We start from the raw sequence: 19,486 nt of genomic DNA on the forward strand, positions 1-19,486 counted from the left end.
CCCTGCATGCACAATGAACTGAGTTCTAGTAACTATGATGGTTAAATTATATTTTATGCAGTTCACTTAATAACTCTGCACAAAGTGGTCATCTCAAGAAACTAATGTAATGTTTCGCATCTTAGCTACATTTAACCTTGCATTTGGTTGCCTGGCAACAAGCTTGCACATCCTATCCTGAGGACCCAATTTATCTCCCTTGTGTAACATCATATTGTAATCCATTACATGTATGTATTTCTATTTCATGAGAAATTCCCATTTCAAGAGTGTGAGACGGTTAATTAAAGGTGTATAGGTTCTATGAAATAAATTCAACTTGGAAAATAATAAAATACATACAAATAATGTTAAAGAAAGTTGGATGACAAATTGTATTTTGCACCTGAAACAAACAGTATTTCATGGATATATCTGAAATATAGTGCTAATGCGTTAGCTAAATGGATATATATATATATATATATATATATATACATACTATGACTATGATCCATATATAAAGAATTGTATTCTTTATATATGGATAAAATGCACCAATATATACACACATTCTACCTAATTTACAGTTGTGTCAAAAATAATAGTTCAAAATAATAGCAGTCAAACATGACTTACCAGATCAATCACTGTTTTTGGTAGAAAATATATTACTACATGGCAAATTATTTACCAGTAGGTGTAGTAGTCATAGAAAACCAACAGACCCAACATTCATGATACACATGCTCCTGAGTCTGTGTAATTGAATAATTAATTGAAAGAGGCGTGTTCAAAATAATAGCAGTGTGGAGTTCAATTAGTGAGGTCATTCATTCTGTGAAAAAACAGGTGTGAATCAGGTGGCCCTTATTTAAGGATGAAGCCGGCACATGTTTGCATGCATTTCTCTCTGAAAACCTGAGAAAAATGGGTCGTTCCAGACATTGGTCAAAAGAACAGCGTACTTTGATTACAACGTTGATTGGAGAGGGAAAAACGTATAAAGAAATGCAGAAAATAATAGGCTGCTCAGCTAAAATGATCTCCAATGCTTTAAAATGGAAAGCAAAACGTGGAAGAAAATGAAAGACTACCATTTGAATGGATCGAAGAATAGCCAGAATGGCAAAGCCAATGATCAGCTCCAGGGTGATCAAAGACAGTCTGAAGTTACCGGTGAGTACTGTGACAATTAGAAGATGCCTGTGTGAAGCTAATCTATGGGCAAGAAGCCCCCGCAAAGTCCCACTGTTAAAAAAAAAAAAAGACACCTGCTGAAGAGGATACAATTTGCCAAAGAACACATCAACTGGCCTAAAGAGAAATGGACAAACATTTTGTGGACTGATGAAAGTAAGATTGTTCTTTTTGGGTCCAAGGGACGCAGGCAGTTTGTCAGACGACCACCAAACACTGAATTCAAGCCACAGTACACTCTGAAGACAGTGAAGCATGGTGGTGCAAGCACCATGATATGGGGATGTTTCTCTTACTATGGTGTCGGGCCTATTTATCGCATACAAGGGATCATGGATCAGTTTGCCTATATCAAAATACTTGAAGAGGTCATGTTGCCTTATGCCGAAGAGGAAATGCCTTATCGGACCTTAATCCGATTGAAAACTTGTGGGGTGACATCAAAAATGCTGTTTCTGAGGCAAAACCAAGAAATGCAGAGGAATTGTGGAATGTTGTCAAATCATCCTCGGCTGAAATGCCTGTTCATAGGTGCCAGAAGTTGGTCGATTCCATGCAACACGGATGTGAAGCAGTTCTCAGAAACCGTGGTTATATAACTAAATATTAGTTTAGTGATTCACAGAAATTCTAAATCCTGAAGATTTTTCAGTTTATACAGTAAATATTTGAGTTTGTAAAGAAAAATGCAGACACTGCTATTTTTTTGAACAGCCCAATATTCATTTTTCTTCATTTTCTGTAAAGTAATTAAGAAATTGACACATTTTCATGTTTTGATTTAGGATATAATGTGCAGTGTTCCCAATGCATCGAAATAAAAACTACTATAAGGATTTTGAGCTTTACTCACGTTTTTAAACACACTGCTATTATTTTGAACACAACTGTATATGAACATAGTAACATAATTACTGGGCCAGGAGTACAGGAATCCATGGATTACCCATTGTTTTAATTAGTAACCCAATGACCTGCAAATCAGCAAATCCGTATCAATGTTAACCTATATATATATATAAATTTGTGTCTCATATGTTATGTACATCTCTTTTTTCAATGGTTAGTATTCTTTTTTTGTTGTTTTGTAATGAGATTAGTATTATTTCTAAGTTGTCTATGTATTGAATATTTGTTAGACATTGTTTATTGATGAAAATAATTTGATAAAAAAAGACATCGTGCAAGATAAAACAGCTAACAACAAACTTTCTAATGATTTCGATTCGATTATGTCAGAAATTATACAGCACATGGCGCCACCGTGTGGTACCACATACGTAAGTAAGAAATGTAGGAACATCTTCCGCATCTCACACACAGGCACGGGAATCACAGACAGTCACACAATTATATACAAATAAGAATATACAAATATTATTTCAATTATTAAAATATTTATGTAAATTGTAGATTTCAGATCAGCGTATTTAATTAGCTAGTCCCTGTTTTTCAGTTGATCTAGTGTAAGAATAACTGCTGAAAAGAGAAGCTAATTATATAATTGAACATTGGTTGAAGGTTGTTGAATAATTGAACAAATGTTTTAATATTGCTGTAAACAAGACAACGATAAGTCTGGTCTTTGGCACTGTATTTAATACCAATGCAAAAGGCTTCAAAAATATGTTTGATGTGTGTATTTACCGTTTAAATTTCGAGACTATCCCTACCTTTTATAAAGAGGAACATCATAAAAAGGGCATTTTTTTTCTGATGCAGGTATGACCAGGCGGGGGCCAAAATGTATTCTTATTTGGATTTAGATCATTTAAATCAGTAGGAACAGGCGTTGTTAGGACAGCCCTTACGTAAAAAGAGACCTGTCTCCGTCTTGACGTAGGGAAACGCGGAAACGGAGGAGGTTGAAGGTCAATGCGTAAGATATGGAAATGAAAGCTTGTTCCTTATGAAACCAGCGGAAATTTACACTATTAAATAATATAAATATAGCTAGCTACGGAGCGGCTGCGACGACAGACATGTCTTATTGCAGAGAAGAAGGTATGATAATGGCACTGGGCAGCATAAGTAGGCAGGCAGACAGATAGACAGAATACAGAATGCTGTCAATTTACACAGGGATATTTTGTCCGATTCATTCATTTGCATCGTAGCTAGCTAGCTACCTAATTTAGCGTTATTCAAAGAGTCGAGCTGTCCACCGTTTGTTGGCCGCACGGCATAATCCAAAAGCGTGGTATCCCACCTCGTTGATGAGCTGTTTTGTGAATTACGCAGCCCGAGAGCTAGCTAGTTGACAATAACTGCAGTACTGTATGGTGCTTGCCATGAACGAGGAGAACTGGGCAGACAGCTAACATAACGTTATATGTCGTTAACTAAATTGGTTTACTAGAATACGAATAAATTAATTTCAATCCATGTTACCGTCTTTAAAGGGGAATAGTTTGATTAATTTGCTAGTTTTCTAACTCGTATTGGGCTACATGCAAGGGTGTAGTACTTATGCAAGCGATAGCGCGAATCCTATTGCATTACTGCTGACCTTGTGTGTGGACTACAAAAACGGCACGTGCCCATTAATTGTAGCTATCATTCTAACATGTGGGACCTGTTCAGACTAGATACACGGATGCACTGACTCGACTGTAATCTCTCAGCCAGGTCGCCCATATTGCATGCCATGAAGAAGATTCTTGTGGAATTGAGCACTTTGTGGCACGCGGGGTATAATGTCCTGCGGTTTAATGTCCTGTTTCCAAAACATGATTTGGATATCTGCAAACGTTATATCTGATATCGAGCTATTATTTTTGCTAACAAACCTATCCAGTGGCATATACACTGATCTGTAATTGGGCTATTCTGCATTTAAGGCGAATACAGTATTCTTAACCCTTGGAATGCAAAGAGTTCAGATGTATGGGTAGTAGGTGCAGACATGACTGGACAAGAAGTGAAAAGACCTCAGCATGTATGTACGCACATGCCGTCTTAAAGTAGTTGGCTGTTCCAGAGTGGTTGCTCTTTTTTTTTTTTTTTAATGATCCAGGTTTATCAGTTTAGGGACCAATGTAGTTGAGGCATACTACCTAAAATACAATTAAATTCTACTGCTACCAACATCAATACCAGGATTTAATTACATTTACATTTACATTTTACATTTTAGTCATTTGGCAGACGCTTTTAATCCAAAGCGACTTACAAGTGCATAGGTTCTACCACAAGTCAAAGCATCACATCCAGAACTAGAAAAATACACCTGGACTGCTGTTCTAAACATATAGTCGTCATCATAAGTGCAATTTTTTTTTTTTTTTTTTGGGGGGGGGGGGGGGGGGGGGGGGTTAGACAGGATAGGGGTATCAGAAGGGGGGGGGCGGGGTAAATCAGGAGGGGGGACTAAGGTAGAGTTTGAAGAGGTGTGTTTTGAGTCTGCGTCGAAATAGGGGGAGGGATTCTGCTGTCCTGACAGTGGTAGGCAAGTCATTCCACCACTGAGGAACCAGAACGGAAAACAGGCGTGAACGTGCAATTCAAATTCAAATTCAAAGGTTCAGCCTATATGGTACCCTTGAGTTGCCTACACAGATAATGCACTTGCCCCTTTTGCACTGATATGCTCATGGTCTGAAATTGTCTGCATGACAGTGCTAACTGGTCATTAGCCTCACAAGGCAATGCATGATCCTCACGTCATTGGAACAGTCTGCCTGTGACAGATGTGCATTAAATGCTATTCTACAGCGCAGTTGTTGCACAGATCAGCTCGTGCTTGCAGACCGAAAAGAAGCAGCAGCTGGCACAACACGGTTTGGAGGACAGATCCTTGTGTCTGTGCTCATCTTAATTGATGGAGGATGTTTTAACCGCTTTAGCTAACACATTAGCACTTGTTTCCATTTCTGCAGGCAATAATACTTTCTTTGTCCACTGGGTGGCGCCCCATGCCAAACATTGTCAGTTTGGGATATAACGTTTGTAGATATCCAAATCATGTTTTGGAAACACTAAACCAATACAATATTGCTAACATCTGAATTTTGCACAAAAATGGCAAGCATAATCTTAGATGTATTTCTACTATTATTCCAAGGTTATATTTACAGGTTCTCCTGAAAACACTATACAGTGCCCTCAAAAATGATTGGCACCCTTGATGGAACTGTGGCTGTATAGAATAGACACACTTATATTGTGCGCTCAAAAATGGGAAAATAATTATCGTTTGTACTAGTACTCAATGTGTCTTTTGAAATAAAATGGTTACTTTTCAAATAAAAACCTGTACTCTGCCTAATTTCATGAGTATAAATTAATAGTTTCTGTGCAGCTAATCACTATCCTGTTTACTTTATACAGCCTTTTTTGCTCATCTTTATCACCTGTGCCAATAATATTGGACAGCACTGTAATTTATTATGGAAAAGTGTGCACATTGCTTGCAGCTATGTGCTGCAACCTGTTAATCAATGTTTCAGTGTACAACTTCTGAAGTTATTTAACAACTGTTTTCGTGAAGGAATGCTCGGTGCTTGTTATTGTTCTGTGGATGCTGTAGTTGAGTATATTGGTGACTTCTCCTGAACACACCAGTGTGCATATTTGAAATTATAGTGAGAATGTCTCCTTTTGATCAGTGTTATGAGCCCATAAAGGGTGGCTTGCTCCCTTTGAAATATAACTGCCCTGTCTCCTGTGGCAGGTAAGGATCGCATTATCTTTGTGACAAAGGAGGACCATGAAGCCCCTAGCAATGCGGAGCTTATAGAAGAAGACCCCGATGATCCCTATGAGGAGCACGGTAAGGAGGAGAGAAGGAGGGCTGGCTGGGCAGGAGGAGGGGAAAGAGGATTGCAGATCACGCCATTGCAGTATTGTCTATATTACTTCTGGGTTGGCCAACCCTGGAGAGTTGCAGAGTCTGCTAGTTATTATTTTCACCTTAAGTAATACTTTAACCCAAGGACCAGGTGAGGTGAGTTAGCTGTGCAATCCACTGCTTCAATTGACCAATTAAGTGCCGACTAACAACAAAAACGAGGACATCAAGGACCAGGGTTGACCACCTCAGTTCTACTGTGTTGGGTAAAGGAATGCACAGGATGTTTAGAACAGGTCCAGAGTGTGTTAACTCCTGCCTCCGCTCTTCACTCCTCCAGGCCTGATCCTGCCCAGCGGAGACATCAACTGGAACTGCCCGTGCCTGGGGGGCATGGCCAGCGGGCCTTGCGGAGAGCAATTCAAGTCAGCCTTCTCCTGCTTCCACTACAGCAAGGCGGAGCTGAAGGGCTCGGAGTGCATGGACCAGTTCCGCGGGATGCAGGAGTGCATGCAGAAATACCCGGAGCTCTACCCCCAGGAGGACGAGAAGGAGAGCGCTTCAACAGCAGGGGCCTCCGACCCTGAGCCTGCCACCTCCGCCCCCCCTCAAGACTCAGCGCCTGATTCGCCCTCTTCCTCAACAGACACACCTCCCACAGACAGACCAGCCAATAGTTAACACCAAAGTCCACTTGCATTTGTTAGCCTTGCCCACAGCAATCAAAGAAGCACTGATGAATTTCATTACATGTATATGTCTGTGTGTGTTTGCTCATCCCTGTCCATTTGATCTGTTTTTGTAACTGACATTTATTTCATTAAAAACACAGAAGACCGAGGCACTCATTTCCAGCTAACCTTTATCAGGGAATTTCAAGCACTTTTTGTCTCTTCTGGTAGGGTGGTGTGGGGTCTGATTGAAAGTGCATTAGTGACATATTTCTGTGTAACATATTTTGGTATGCATTTTCGCATATGAGGTTGCAAAAGCTCTCCCAATTAAGAAGGCAAGGTTGTCCATAAATAATAGTTTAATGCTTAATAGTTTTAGTTTAATAGTTTAATATTTTGACCGTAAGGAAAAAATCACACAACTTCTATTATCTTCAGATGATAGTTCAGTCACCCAGCGCATGGTACGTCTAATGTTGTACTTCCTAAGATGACTCTTCTAAATGTTGGACATATGAATACTGATAAAGAATGCTGCTTGTCCTTAATACATGAAAGTATATATAGTATATGCTGGTATTCGTGCTCTTAGCTACTTGTCATTCTCTTTAAGATTCCTAAATCAATTGTCTGTAAGTGTGTCCTCTGTCATATTCAGCATGTCATATGCATCTTTCAAATTTTCTTGAAAATTAGTTTACACAGCTATTTGTGTGTTTCCTTTGCCTCCAGATCCTTGTATTTTTGTCTATATTGTATGTGATGTTGGTCAATTGCTTGATTGGAATTTAGTTACAATGCTAAATGAAAAGACTAGTTTTCAGGAGCAAGGAGAACATTTTTAAAACATTTTTTATCTATATTTTATTAACTTTTCAACATGAATCTAGCTATATATTACTTATTACCACAATAATTGTGGAGAGTTTTACCTTTGTGTCAACACACACTTGCTGCTGAGACATGGAAGAGACAGGATTTGTTGAACTACTTCAGTAGTCCCAGTGTAGTAATTCAGTCTCTTCACGTGAATCTACAATGTCAAAGTGTTGCTGTGCCATTTTCTAAACAATACAGCTAACATTTTAATTTGTTGTGTGTAATGATTTATTTAGGTAAACCTTGTGTTAATTATATGTTATTTTTATTTCTCAGATGTTTGGTCACAAAGGTGTGAATTAAACTTCTGTTGGGACTTACTTATTCTCTGAAAGGTATCGTACTTGCTGTCCAATGTTTTGTGTCCCGTGTAGTGGATGGAAATGTGATCTTGGTATGGCATTGTAAGGATGAAAATGTTATTTGGGTCTGAACTGGATCCTTTCAACCTCCAGTCACAGTTTGATACATGTCATCAAAGAACAGTGCCTGGCATTATAAATACATGTTCAGCAAATCTGTACGTGGGGTTAAAGAGATTTGTAGGTAATGGTGCAGACATTTCTCAATAGCCTGAGAATAATTTCAGAAAATGCTAGACTGTCACCAAAACGGGCTGTTGGACCAATTATGACATGTAAAATTAAATGCAAATATTTGCAAAGCATTACAGAAAAAAAGTGGGAGTTTGCCCCTATGGACTTTCAATATTTAGCCGTTCGACAATCAACCAGTGCAAAGTAATGGAAGCTATTCCACAGCACAATTTAAATATCAAATGCCCACACCAAGTCAATTTTCAGTTGGAATTTTTTTTTTTTTTTTTTTCAGTTTAACTGACATTTACATTATGAAGGACTGCATATGAGTTGTTTGATAAGCTCTGTCATTCCACCCATGTGACAACACCTTTTGAATAATGTATAACCTCGGTTAAACTGCAGAACTGCCATTGCAATCGGGATGGAGGCTTTGGACACTGGTCAAAGAGCTCTGGGAAGAACATTTCATCTGACATTTATCTTCAGGTTAGCAGGTGGGCCAAATAACTGTATTGTCTTTTTCTCCATGTCTGGAGGAGAGTTGGTGTGTATTTCAAGAAGCTTCTCGGTGGAAAAGTGACATAGCATGTTTCATTGAATCAATGATTAGCAGAAGACCCAGCGTACCTGTGTTTGGGATTGGTGTGACACCAAGGGGAGCAGGAGTTTAATGACCAATGGTTTTGAGGGGAGGGGTGGGGAAGAGGGTTGCACAGTTTACTTGTTAGGACACTTTCCACTTTTTCTGCCTCTAGGTGTTCTAAACGAGTTTTTCACGCTTTGGTATTTCCTATCTCTTTGCTGTTCCCTCTGTACCTACATATCAGCCCTGAAAAGATTCCTGCATTTCTGTTTGGCAACCGGAAACAGCATGTCCACGTTAAAGGAGCTTTGTGGGGGTCTACCCCTTGACCCCCTTCCCCCCAACAGAGGCAGAGACCCCAGAGTCCCACACGCACCTGTCCGTACACCCAACCTTTCACCGCAGGAAGAGAGGGTAAGTGCTCAGCTCCTGGGTAAACACAAGAAACAACCATGTGTCACGGAGTAGATTACAACTGATAGCATGCTTCCAGTCTTTATCTGGTGTTTTAAAACATGCACCTTCTCTTATATGATGGTGATTTCATGTTGAAGTAAAACAAAAGTTGAATGCACATTTCCAACTCCAGATTGTGTGATAAGTGTTTTGTACAGGAAAGCAGACACCTGTTCTGCACTGATTATTTTGCCTACCACTTACTTTTACAATGTAATTTAAGTAAATTGGACTTGAATATTAATCGAGCATTCGAGTCTGGCCCCAAGGGTACAGTTGCACAACATGCTATTGATTCAAGGCTACACACTGTGTAGTATTAATCTATTGGCTAGATATCATAATTTCTGACTTGCCATTGCTCACTTTTGTCCTTAAAGTTCATAAGAATGGCGTTTTTAGCATTAAATTATAATTTAAAAATTATATATAATGATATATTATAACATTATATATTTTTCATTTGTATCCAGTACATTGTATAATAAAATAATAATACATTAATAAATATTATTTATTCAAAATTTCACTATGAATGTTATTGCCATAACCACTGGAGCCCAGTAATAAGCATGAATTCAGTGTAATTGAAAGGAGTTTGGTCTCTTCAGGACTGGTGTAGCTCAGAGAGAGTAGCTTATTTTCAAATGTTTACCTGCTGAAGCAGCAGACGTGTCTGTCAATGATTACAGGAGATAGGAGTTAGAGATGGAGAGAAAGCCCAATGGACCCACAGCTGCACTGCTGTAAATAAATATTGTTTCAAAAAGTGTTATGAAATTAAAATAATTTTGAATAATGAAAAATACATACGTGTATTTCTCATTGTACATATGAACTAGCCAGTTAACTGGAAGCAGTATTTGCTACATCTGTTAGCAAACAAGGTAGCAAACTGTGCAACCCCATGAACAATTGAATGTACCTGGGTAGTGACTCATCAGTATTATACATTTAAGTTAGTTGTGTCTTTCAAGCTAGAGGTGACTCAGAAATGAAAGGGAAATGTGGCTGCCCTGTAATATGGACCACATGCTCTTAGATGGATGAATATGCACAATGTACTGTCTGCTGTGAGAGTATATTCTTTTGCATATTTTAGTTTAAAAGTGTACTGCATGAACACTGATTTTCATGATGGGTGACCACTATGAACTATGCCCACTGCAAATGTGATTGCTTTGTCTGTAGGTCTATCCAGTTAGTGACCAAATATGAAGTGTGACTGAGTGCAACAGCAGAACAAGTTAGCTATATGTACTGAAACAGAAACAGAAACATTAATCAATCTTTATTTTTGTTTGGCAAAATTTTCAAAAGCTTGGCACATTGTGTTTCAATATTACATTTTCCAAAGGGAATCAAAAAAAGGAGCAAAACTGAAACTTAAAAAGTAAAAAAGCTGAAGCCCTAATGAGAATAAAAATGGTGTTGTTTCCTGACCTCTTCCTTTCAGCTGGCACTGAGGAATGCTCTGCGGTACTTTCCCTCTTCCCTCCACTCCACTTTGGCATCTGAGTTTGCCCAGGAGCTGCGTCAGTATGGACACATCTACATGTACCGCTTCTGCCCTCCTATCTGCATGAGGTAAGGCTCTGCTACCCAGCTGTACGCTTGGGTATGACTCCTTTCCCACACTGATACACTTAGACACCCCCAGCGGTACACTGATACCCCAAGAAAACCCAACAACAATCAGGCTACATTCCAACCATACCGGAGACGGCTAAACTGGAATGCTCAAGATTCAGTGTTAGCATGAATCTCTATACTCAGAAACTGACCATAAAAAACCTTAACGATTTTCCCTTGGCTGTGCCTCTCCCTGGTTTAATATTGCATTCTGTTCTGTTAGCCTGTTTATATCTTCCACAGTTCTTGGCTCACCAATTCTTCACTAATATATTCTGCTTCCAGTACACCTTCAACTCCTCCACCCTCTTGTGTACACTATAACTCCAATATCTACCCCCTCTTCCCTTAACACCCCCGGCACCAATTATCTCTCCATAAAATCAATTGATTTGTCCCTATTGTACGTCAGTTCATACTATATCTCAGACAAAAGGCACCGGCTATAGTGTTTCTGTAGCTTTTATCACACAGCATTTTATGTTAGAGCTTGGAAAAAAATGTCACCTTGCTTCTTTATCAGTGTGCTTGTGTGTGTGTGTGTGTGTGTGTGTGTGATTATACACCTGTCTGTTTAGATGTGTGCGTAACACAGTTTGTATGTGCTCCACTTTAAGGGCGTATCCCATAGATGAGTATCCCTGCCGCACACGCCAGGCAGCGGCCATCATGCACATGATCATGAACAACCTGGACCCTGCTGTGGCACAGGTACCCAGCCCAGTGTCCCTGCCCGCCTTCTCCCCCTGCCGTGTCTTTGTACCAGGGTGAAATAGGGAAAATAGGGCAACATAGACACTAAACTCTACAGTACAGAGATGCCTTAGCCAGCTACAAGTCCCTTTTGAGAGTTTTTCTTCATTTGTGCTTAACTGGATTACTTTTCAATATTCTGGAATATTACTAATTGAAAAAAATTAAGTAATAATTGTTTTGCTGTGCACCAGTTTTCCCACTCATGAAGTGAGTGGGGTTGAATCACAACACTTCTGTCTCTCTTTCCTGTGTTCCAGTTTCCTCAGGAACTGGTGACCTACGGTGGAAACGGACAGGTGTTCAGCAACTGGGCCCAGGTAAGGATACAGAGTTTTTCTGATACCTCACAAGCCTTTTGCATTCAGGGGTGATGTCATCAGGTGGATGCATTTGCATGAAATTGAACTAATAATAATTTAGGCATTGTGATGTGTCCACACCTGGGGTATTCACTTTGATGTTGCATTAATTATGCTGACACAGTAACTGTTAAGGGTAAATACACCAGTCGCGTTGGTATTTAACAGAAGTTGCTCACAGCTGTTATAAATGGAGCGTCTGTATTTGCTGCGCTGTCTCTGTAGTTCTGGCTGGTGCTACACTACCTCAGTGACATGTCCGAGGACCAGACGCTGGTGATGTACAGTGGACACCCCCTGGGTCTCTTCCCCAGTCTCAGCTCTTCCCCACGCCTGGTCATCACCAATGGCATGGTAAGAGCCCATACCACCCGTCCATCTGCTTGTGTCTGTTCATTTTTAATGCATCTGTTTGTGCACATGAGCATCTGTTTGACTTCACGTGACATACTATTCACAATCACAAACTTGTTATATTTGCCAGACAGCCCCCCTACTGGACTGGTTTTGGTCAGGAATTTAACTGATGAAAGGTCTGTCTGTTAGCTGTATTGTTCCACTGTTTTGGGTCTAAGTTGATCTCTCCCTCTCTCTTTCGATTTTTGTTTTCCAGGTCATTCCAAATTACTCCTCCAGAGGAGACTATGAAAAGAACTTTGCTATGGGGGTTACAATGTAAGAAATGTTCCTTTTCTTTTACATAGCACCGATCAACTTATTAAAATAATGTAAAACAGCAATAATGTGTTGATCACAATCCACATTTTGTATTTAATTTAATTTAAGGTTCATTCAAAGAATGCATAAAATGATCCTTTATTGATATATGCAAACTAGAATATGTGCTTGACTTAACATAGTTGAGTATGAGCCAATATCAATGTGGCTCATTTCTGGAAGTGAAAAATTGTGTCTTTACACAGGTATGGACAGATGACAGCAGGAAGCTACTGCTACATTGGACCACAGGGAATCGTGCATGGCACTTTGGTGAGTCTCAGAGTCTCGGAGGAATAAGAAAGTTTGTTTGTTTACATCTGAAGCCTCTGTCTATAATGTCGGAGTGAATGAAAGGTGGAAAGAGAGTGTAGGTAATTGCTTCACAAAATTCCTCTTTGACACACTTGGGCTTCACATATTAATGGTAGCCAGCAGTTTCCAAAGATTGACAGATTTTCTTTCCGAGAAAATATTTTCCTGACGTTAACATGTCTTGTGTCCTTCTGGTCTCCCTGCTAGCTGACGGTGCTGAACGCCGGGCGGCGGTACCTGAGCTCCGGTGACCTGGCGGGCCGTGTGTTTGTGACCTCTGGCCTGGGTGGAATGAGCGGGGCTCAGGCCAAGGCTGCAGTCATCGCTGGCTGTGTGGGGGTCATTGCTGAGGTCAATACCAGCAGCGTTGTGTATTTGTGTATTTCAATTATTCATGTTTTCTTATTGCCTTAATAATGTTTTGTGTTGTACTGTGTGTGTATTTACCATTGTGCCTTGTGTGTTATGGTGTGTGTGCTGCGTATTTGCCATATGGAATATATTGGTGTGTAGTGTGTACTGCTGTTAATCTGATTCCGTGCTATGCATATTATGTTATGGCTTTTTGTTATTCTGTTTATTCTATCTACTGAATGTGTGGTGTAGATATGTTTTGTGGCTATGTTGTATTTTCTGAATTTTGTGTATTTTATATTGTATGTGTTGTAGTGCCTTTATACTGTGTATATAGTGTGTGTGTGTGCTGTGTGTATTGTATGTGCGCTGTGCTGTGTGTATTGTGTATGCTGTGCTGTGTGTATTGTGTGTGTGTGTGCTGTGCGTATTGTGTGTGCTGTGCTGTGTGTATTGTGTGTGTGTGTGTGTGTGTGTGTGTGCTGTGCTGTGCGTCGTGTAGCTCACACTACTCTGTCTTCAGGTGGATGAGGTTCCTCTGAAAAAGAGGCATGAGCAGGGCTGGTTAATGGAGGTCACCAGTGATCTGGAGCACTGCATTCAGCGTATACGGTGGGCGCAGTTCTTTGCTCTCTCACACGGCCAGATAAGCAGGGTGTACTCTTGTCTTTTATAGAGAATTGCATTCAGCGAAGGTAGTATGTGCACCATACGCACATTTTTAAGTGTGTATTTCCTATTGTCCCACAGAGACTCAAAGAAGTCCAAGATGGCCCTCAGTCTGGGTTACCATGGCAACATTGTGGATCTCTGGTGAGTATTTGAATTTGGGTTTGGACGAATATATGTGTGAGGACAACTGGAATCTGGTTAAAATCAATTTGCTATGTTTTGCTGGTATTTGTTTATGAGATATCTTTCTTAAATTACTCATTTGTGCAGGATTAAGGGTGTTTTATCCTGGTTTTATCCTCAGGAGGAGATCTGGACAGTCCCCTGACTAGTGTAGCGCAGGGCTGCCCTCAGTAAACGCAGGAATGCTGGGAATGAACAGTGTGTGTTGAGTAATGGGGCCACGCACCATTGTCTGTTTTTCAGGGAGAGACTGGTGACTGAATACGAGTCCACAGGGGAGAGGCTGGTGGATCTGGGCTCGGACCAGACCTCCCTCCATAACCCCTTTAGCGGGGGGTACTACCCAGCCAGCCTCAGCCTGCAGCAGGCCAGTCAGCTCATGGCCACTGACCCCACCCGCTTCCGCACTGCTGTCCATGAGAGGTGAGACCCAGTACATAGCCCGCTATACACCCCTTCCATTTCCTTTATCCTCTTATCTCACTCCGGCCTGTCTGTTGTTCAGCTCTGACTGGATATTTAACGCACATTTCCAGTGAAATTTTCAGTTCACTGTGCTGAATTCAATATGATATTTCAATCTGGCCACCTAGTTTATGTAAGCAGTTTAGTGCTTTGGGGATCTCAAGTCAAAGCATTCTATCAGGCATTATACCGGGTTAAACTTCTATCACCATATGAAATGTGAAAACTCGGGTTGTAGACACCAGTTATGCATTGCCGATCTGAACAGTAATCTTGTGCAGTCTGCCGCTGGGTGAGTTGTAATATTGTCTCCTCCTCCACAGCCTGCGTAGGCAGGTTCAGGCCATCAACAAGCTGGCTGACGCAGGCATGTTCTTCTGGGACTATGGTAACGCCTTCCTCCTGGAGGCCCAAAGAGCAGGTTAGTCACATGGTTCAGACTTTCCCTCATAACCTGTGTGCCGCACCCCTCTCATATAATTTGTTTCATACAAAGCACAGCGTGAAAAAGATTGAATCAGTTTCTTCATGTTGGAGTGATTTAGATTCACAATCCGAATTCTGTGCATATTATTACAATTTTGTGGCCATGATGTGTGGCTCATTGCAGTTGATTTCTGTTCCAGCAAATGGGAACAGCAAATTAATGATGTGGGTAAGATGTCTGATTCTCATGTTCACTTTGTCTTCCTTCTCTGTCTGTCAGGTGCGGAGGTGGAGAAGACCGGGGCAGGGAAGACAGAGTTCAGATACCCTTCCTATGTTCAGGACATCATGGGGTGGGTATCCCAGGCCGAGTGTCAGCCTGCTCAAGGTCCTCCATGATATGCTGTATGAGGCAGGGTTCGAGCTGTAACAATGTCAACATTAGGTGCTCTCTCAGTAAAAGACCAGAGGAAGCACAACACCGATACAAAAATAAATAAATCTGTCCAAAGCAGCAACGTGATGGAGCCATAGCCTCCATCAGATAAATCCTCAGGAGCTGGACTGTTGATGTGGAAGGTAACGAGGCCTGTTTGTGTCATTTCTGCAGGGATATATTCTCCCTGGGCTTTGGGCCTTTCCGTTGGGTCTGTACGTCAGCTGACCCCCGCGACCTGGCGCAGACTGATGACATCGCTGCTGCTGTCCTGGAGGACATCAGTGCCTCAGGTGAGAGTATTACAGTGCAGTTGCTCAGAAAATGTGTGCATTACATTTCTTTTCTGAATTATGTATATACACTCAATAAGCACTTTATTAGATATATATTAAACTTATTTTTTCATATTTATTGGCTTCGGCTGACTGTCCACTCAGAGGTTTGACACGTTGTGTGTTCAGAGATGCTTGTCTGCATGTTTTTCACACCTTTCTCTGCAAACTCGAGTAACAGTTGTGAATGAAAATCCCAGGAGATCAGCAGTTTCTGAGATACCAGCCTGAACCATTTTGTCTGGCACCAACAATCATGCCACGATAGAAATCACTGAGATCACATTATTACCCCATTCTGATGGTTGATATGAACATTAACTGAAACTCCTGACCCATATCTGAATTAATTTATGCACTGCACGGCTGCCACATCATTGTCTGATTAGATAATCGCATGAATAAGTAGCTGTGCAGGTGTTCCCAATAAAGTGCCCAGTGAGTGTGTAATGCACATATCCCTCAATTTATGTGGGAATGATTTGAAATGTAACTCTAATGATTTGAAGTATCCCCTGTGTTTCAGTTTCAGAACGTGTGAGACAGCAGTACAATGACAACATTTCCTGGATCCGCCAGGCTGGGAAACACAGTATGGTATGAGCCACTAAACACCAAATCTCCAAAAGGACAGAGACACAACAACACAAATAAAGACACACCAAAACATGCAAAAACGTGGTCATATTAAAATGCAACACACAACATAGTAACACACGACACAACACATATATAGAACAACAGCACATGCCGGCACTAACACCAAGTACACACATAGAAACACCTGTGCACTCACACAGATCTCCAGACCACAACGTGCCAGCACAACACAAAACTGATTTTTTTTGTTTTTTTTAAACCAGACATGCTTAAGTTTTTGGATTTTTCTCAACATTAACCACAAAGCTACATTTTGAGACACAATACCATATAACACGATGCAACAGCTTACATTTTTACCATTTTTACTTGTGCAGGTGGTCGGCTCCCAGGCACGAATTCTCTACTCTGACCAGAAAGGACGAGTGTCCATAGCTTTGGCCATCAATCAAGCTATTGCTGATGGGAGGGTCTCGGTAAACACTCTTTACTCTGCATTGCTCCTCACTATCACACACAACATGATTGGGCTGCAAAAATCCTCAAATGGTGCTCATTCACATAAGCCTCAACTATTAAACAATCACTGAAATTTGCCCGGCCGTTTAGGAGCAAAAAGCATCAAGCTTATTTGTTATGACTTATTTGATCGAATTGCAATGATGTTTGTGCTATTTGTGTGCTGAGCATATTCATATGGTTCACGAATCAATGAATGACAGCCAATGGTAATTCCTCATACCTTGAAACTCACTTCTCTGTCAATAATTCCATTAATATTAACCAGATTAATAAGTAGTGTAAATCCCATAATTGTCATCTTTTTTATTTTGATATTGACAAATACTTTAATTATTAAGTTATACATAATTACCTAATTCAGCAACTTCATCCCAGCTATAATACTTCACCATCAAGTGAGTTTTAATTACAACTTTACCCTGTGACAGCTGATGGGTAAAACATTTTCCTCACTATTGATGGTATGAAATTGGTGTGTCCCTTCAAATATAGTACATACCCCTCAGCACTAAGTACTGGTTTAAGCACAAATTCATACACTGGCATCAGCTGGAAGACGTTTTGGGGCCTTCTCTGAAATTCAGGTAATTAACAGCTATTTGATGAATCTCAAGTGTCCATTCAGCAAATGTGGGCACTTTGGCTGGCCTGCGGGGTGTTTCTGTGAAGTGGCTAATTTCAGGGAGTGTGGGTTTAGGTGTGTATGATTGTATGTAATTGCATATAAGAGGATTTTGTTGCGGGCAGCTCTTACTAAGTTTCCTGTCTGACCAGGCCCCTGTGGTGATCAGTCGCGACCATCATGACGTCAGCGGCACTGACAGCCCCTTTAGAGAGACCTCCAATGTGTACGATGGCTCGGCCTTCTGTGCTGGTAGAAAACACCTTCGTCGTTTTCCTACACATTAGCAAACAAATCCGTTTGGGAAGCACTGAATATGGCTCTTTCTCTCACAGACATGGCAGTGCAGAACTTTGTGGGCGATGCCTTCCGCGGGGCCACCTGGGTGGCGCTTCACAACGGAGGAGGAGTGGGCTGGTGAGGACGCAAGCATCAACGACACAAGAGCTTCACAACACTGACACATTACTCTCAGCGCTGACACAAACAGGATACTGACAATAGTCCAGGTTCTTTCAATTTTTGCATCATTCTTCAGCACATCTTATACACTTCATCTATTCATACAAGTCACATATACTGTATCTACTCCCTTCTGAACTGACCTGTTGTTTGCCTGCAGGGGTGAGGTGATGAATGGAGGCTTTGGGCTGGTTCTGGATGGCTCAGAGGAAGCAGCTCGGCGTGCTAGCATGATGCTCAACTGGGATGTGTCCAATGGGGTAAAAGAGGGGATGAGGTCACTCTTCAGCATACTCTAAGGCCTATGCTGTAACTGGTGAAGTTTCAAACCCCGAATTTCAACGGAACATGTTACTAAAATGTACAGTCAGAGAAAGATGTAAAAAGAAAGAAATAAGAATGTCAATAACCTGTAGAAATTTGATTGGTGCCTAAAAGTATTTCAAATAAATATTTTATTCAAGTAGAGATAGAGGCTCACTAAGAACAGCTGGAGACATCTACAGGACCGTGAATCTGATTTTGTCCTGTGTGCTGATCCCCTCTTTGACCTCCAGGTGGCACGGCGGTGCTGGTCCGGGAACGCCAATGCCTACGACACCATCCAGCGCACCATGGAGGAGCACAGCCACCTGCGGGTCACCATGCCTTTCCCTGTGCAGGATGAGCACGTGCTGGACCGGGCCTTGCAGGGCTAAACCACAGAGTCCTTACACTCACTCATCAGCTCCACACACAGCACAAACCACCGAGTCCTTACACTCACTCATCAGCTCCACACACAGCACAAACCACAGAGTCCTTACACTCACTCATCAGCTCCACACACAGCACAAACCACAGAGTCCTTACACTCACTCATCAGCTCCACACACAGCACAAACCACAGAGTCCTTACACTCACTCATCAGCTCCACACACAGCACAAACCACAGAGTCCTTACACTCACTCATCAGCTCCACACACAGCACAAACCATGGAGTCCTTACACTCACTCATCAGCTCCACACACACAGCACAAACCATGGAGTCCTTACACTCACTCATCAGCTCCACACACAACACAAACCACAGAGTCCTTACACGCACTCATCAGCTCCACACACAGCACAAACCACAGAGTCCTTACACTCACTGATCAGCTCCACACACAGCACAAACCACAGAGTCCTTACACACACTCATCAGCTCCACACACAGCACAAACCACAGAGTCCTTACACTCACTCATCAGCTCCACACACAGCACAAACCACAGAGTCCTTACACACACTCATCAGCTCCATATACATAGCACTGAAAGTTATATTTCCTTTCCACAGAAACCAGGCCATTCCAATTATATGCGCCTTCTGAAAATTCATTAATGAATGACCTGCTCCAGTACCTTCCAGAATTTTCTGTAGAGTGGATGGATGTAACACAGGAGCTGAGCATCTGGTGGATCTATCTGGTGGGGGCGGCCTGTAGCATAGTGGTTAAGGTAAATGACTGGGACACGCAAGGTCGGCGGTTCGATCCCTGGTC

At 41.4% G+C, this 19,486-nt stretch overlaps 2 protein-coding genes across 2 annotated transcripts; both read left to right on the forward strand.

The window, feature by feature from the left end:
• The first annotated feature begins 3,020 nt into the window (after positions 1–3,020).
• Positions 3,021–7,841, forward strand: LOC133139378 (mitochondrial intermembrane space import and assembly protein 40-like). Its single transcript, XM_061258871.1, has 3 exons — positions 3,021–3,183; positions 5,852–5,950; positions 6,309–7,841. The coding sequence occupies exons 1-3, from the start codon at positions 3,162–3,164 to the stop codon at positions 6,647–6,649; spliced, it is 462 nt and encodes a 153-aa protein (XP_061114855.1). The 5' UTR covers positions 3,021–3,161; the 3' UTR covers positions 6,650–7,841.
• On the forward strand, positions 7,725–18,972 carry uroc1 (urocanate hydratase 1). The gene is made up of 22 exons (XM_061258870.1): positions 7,725–7,856; positions 8,466–8,557; positions 8,891–9,060; positions 10,559–10,689; positions 11,352–11,445; positions 11,748–11,807; positions 12,075–12,203; positions 12,463–12,524; positions 12,773–12,839; positions 13,089–13,232; positions 13,759–13,847; positions 13,986–14,048; positions 14,334–14,513; positions 14,879–14,976; positions 15,262–15,334; positions 15,592–15,710; positions 16,279–16,349; positions 16,730–16,828; positions 17,649–17,748; positions 17,832–17,913; positions 18,119–18,218; positions 18,516–18,972. Exons 2-22 carry the CDS (start codon positions 8,485–8,487, stop codon positions 18,654–18,656), a joined length of 2,145 nt encoding a protein of 714 aa, XP_061114854.1. The 5' UTR covers positions 7,725–7,856; positions 8,466–8,484; the 3' UTR covers positions 18,657–18,972.
• Positions 18,973–19,486: the final 514 nt, after the last annotated feature.

This window comes from Conger conger, chromosome 10 (assembly GCF_963514075.1).
Source record: "Conger conger chromosome 10, fConCon1.1, whole genome shotgun sequence".
NCBI classification, from domain to species: Eukaryota; Metazoa; Chordata; class Actinopteri; order Anguilliformes; family Congridae; genus Conger; species Conger conger.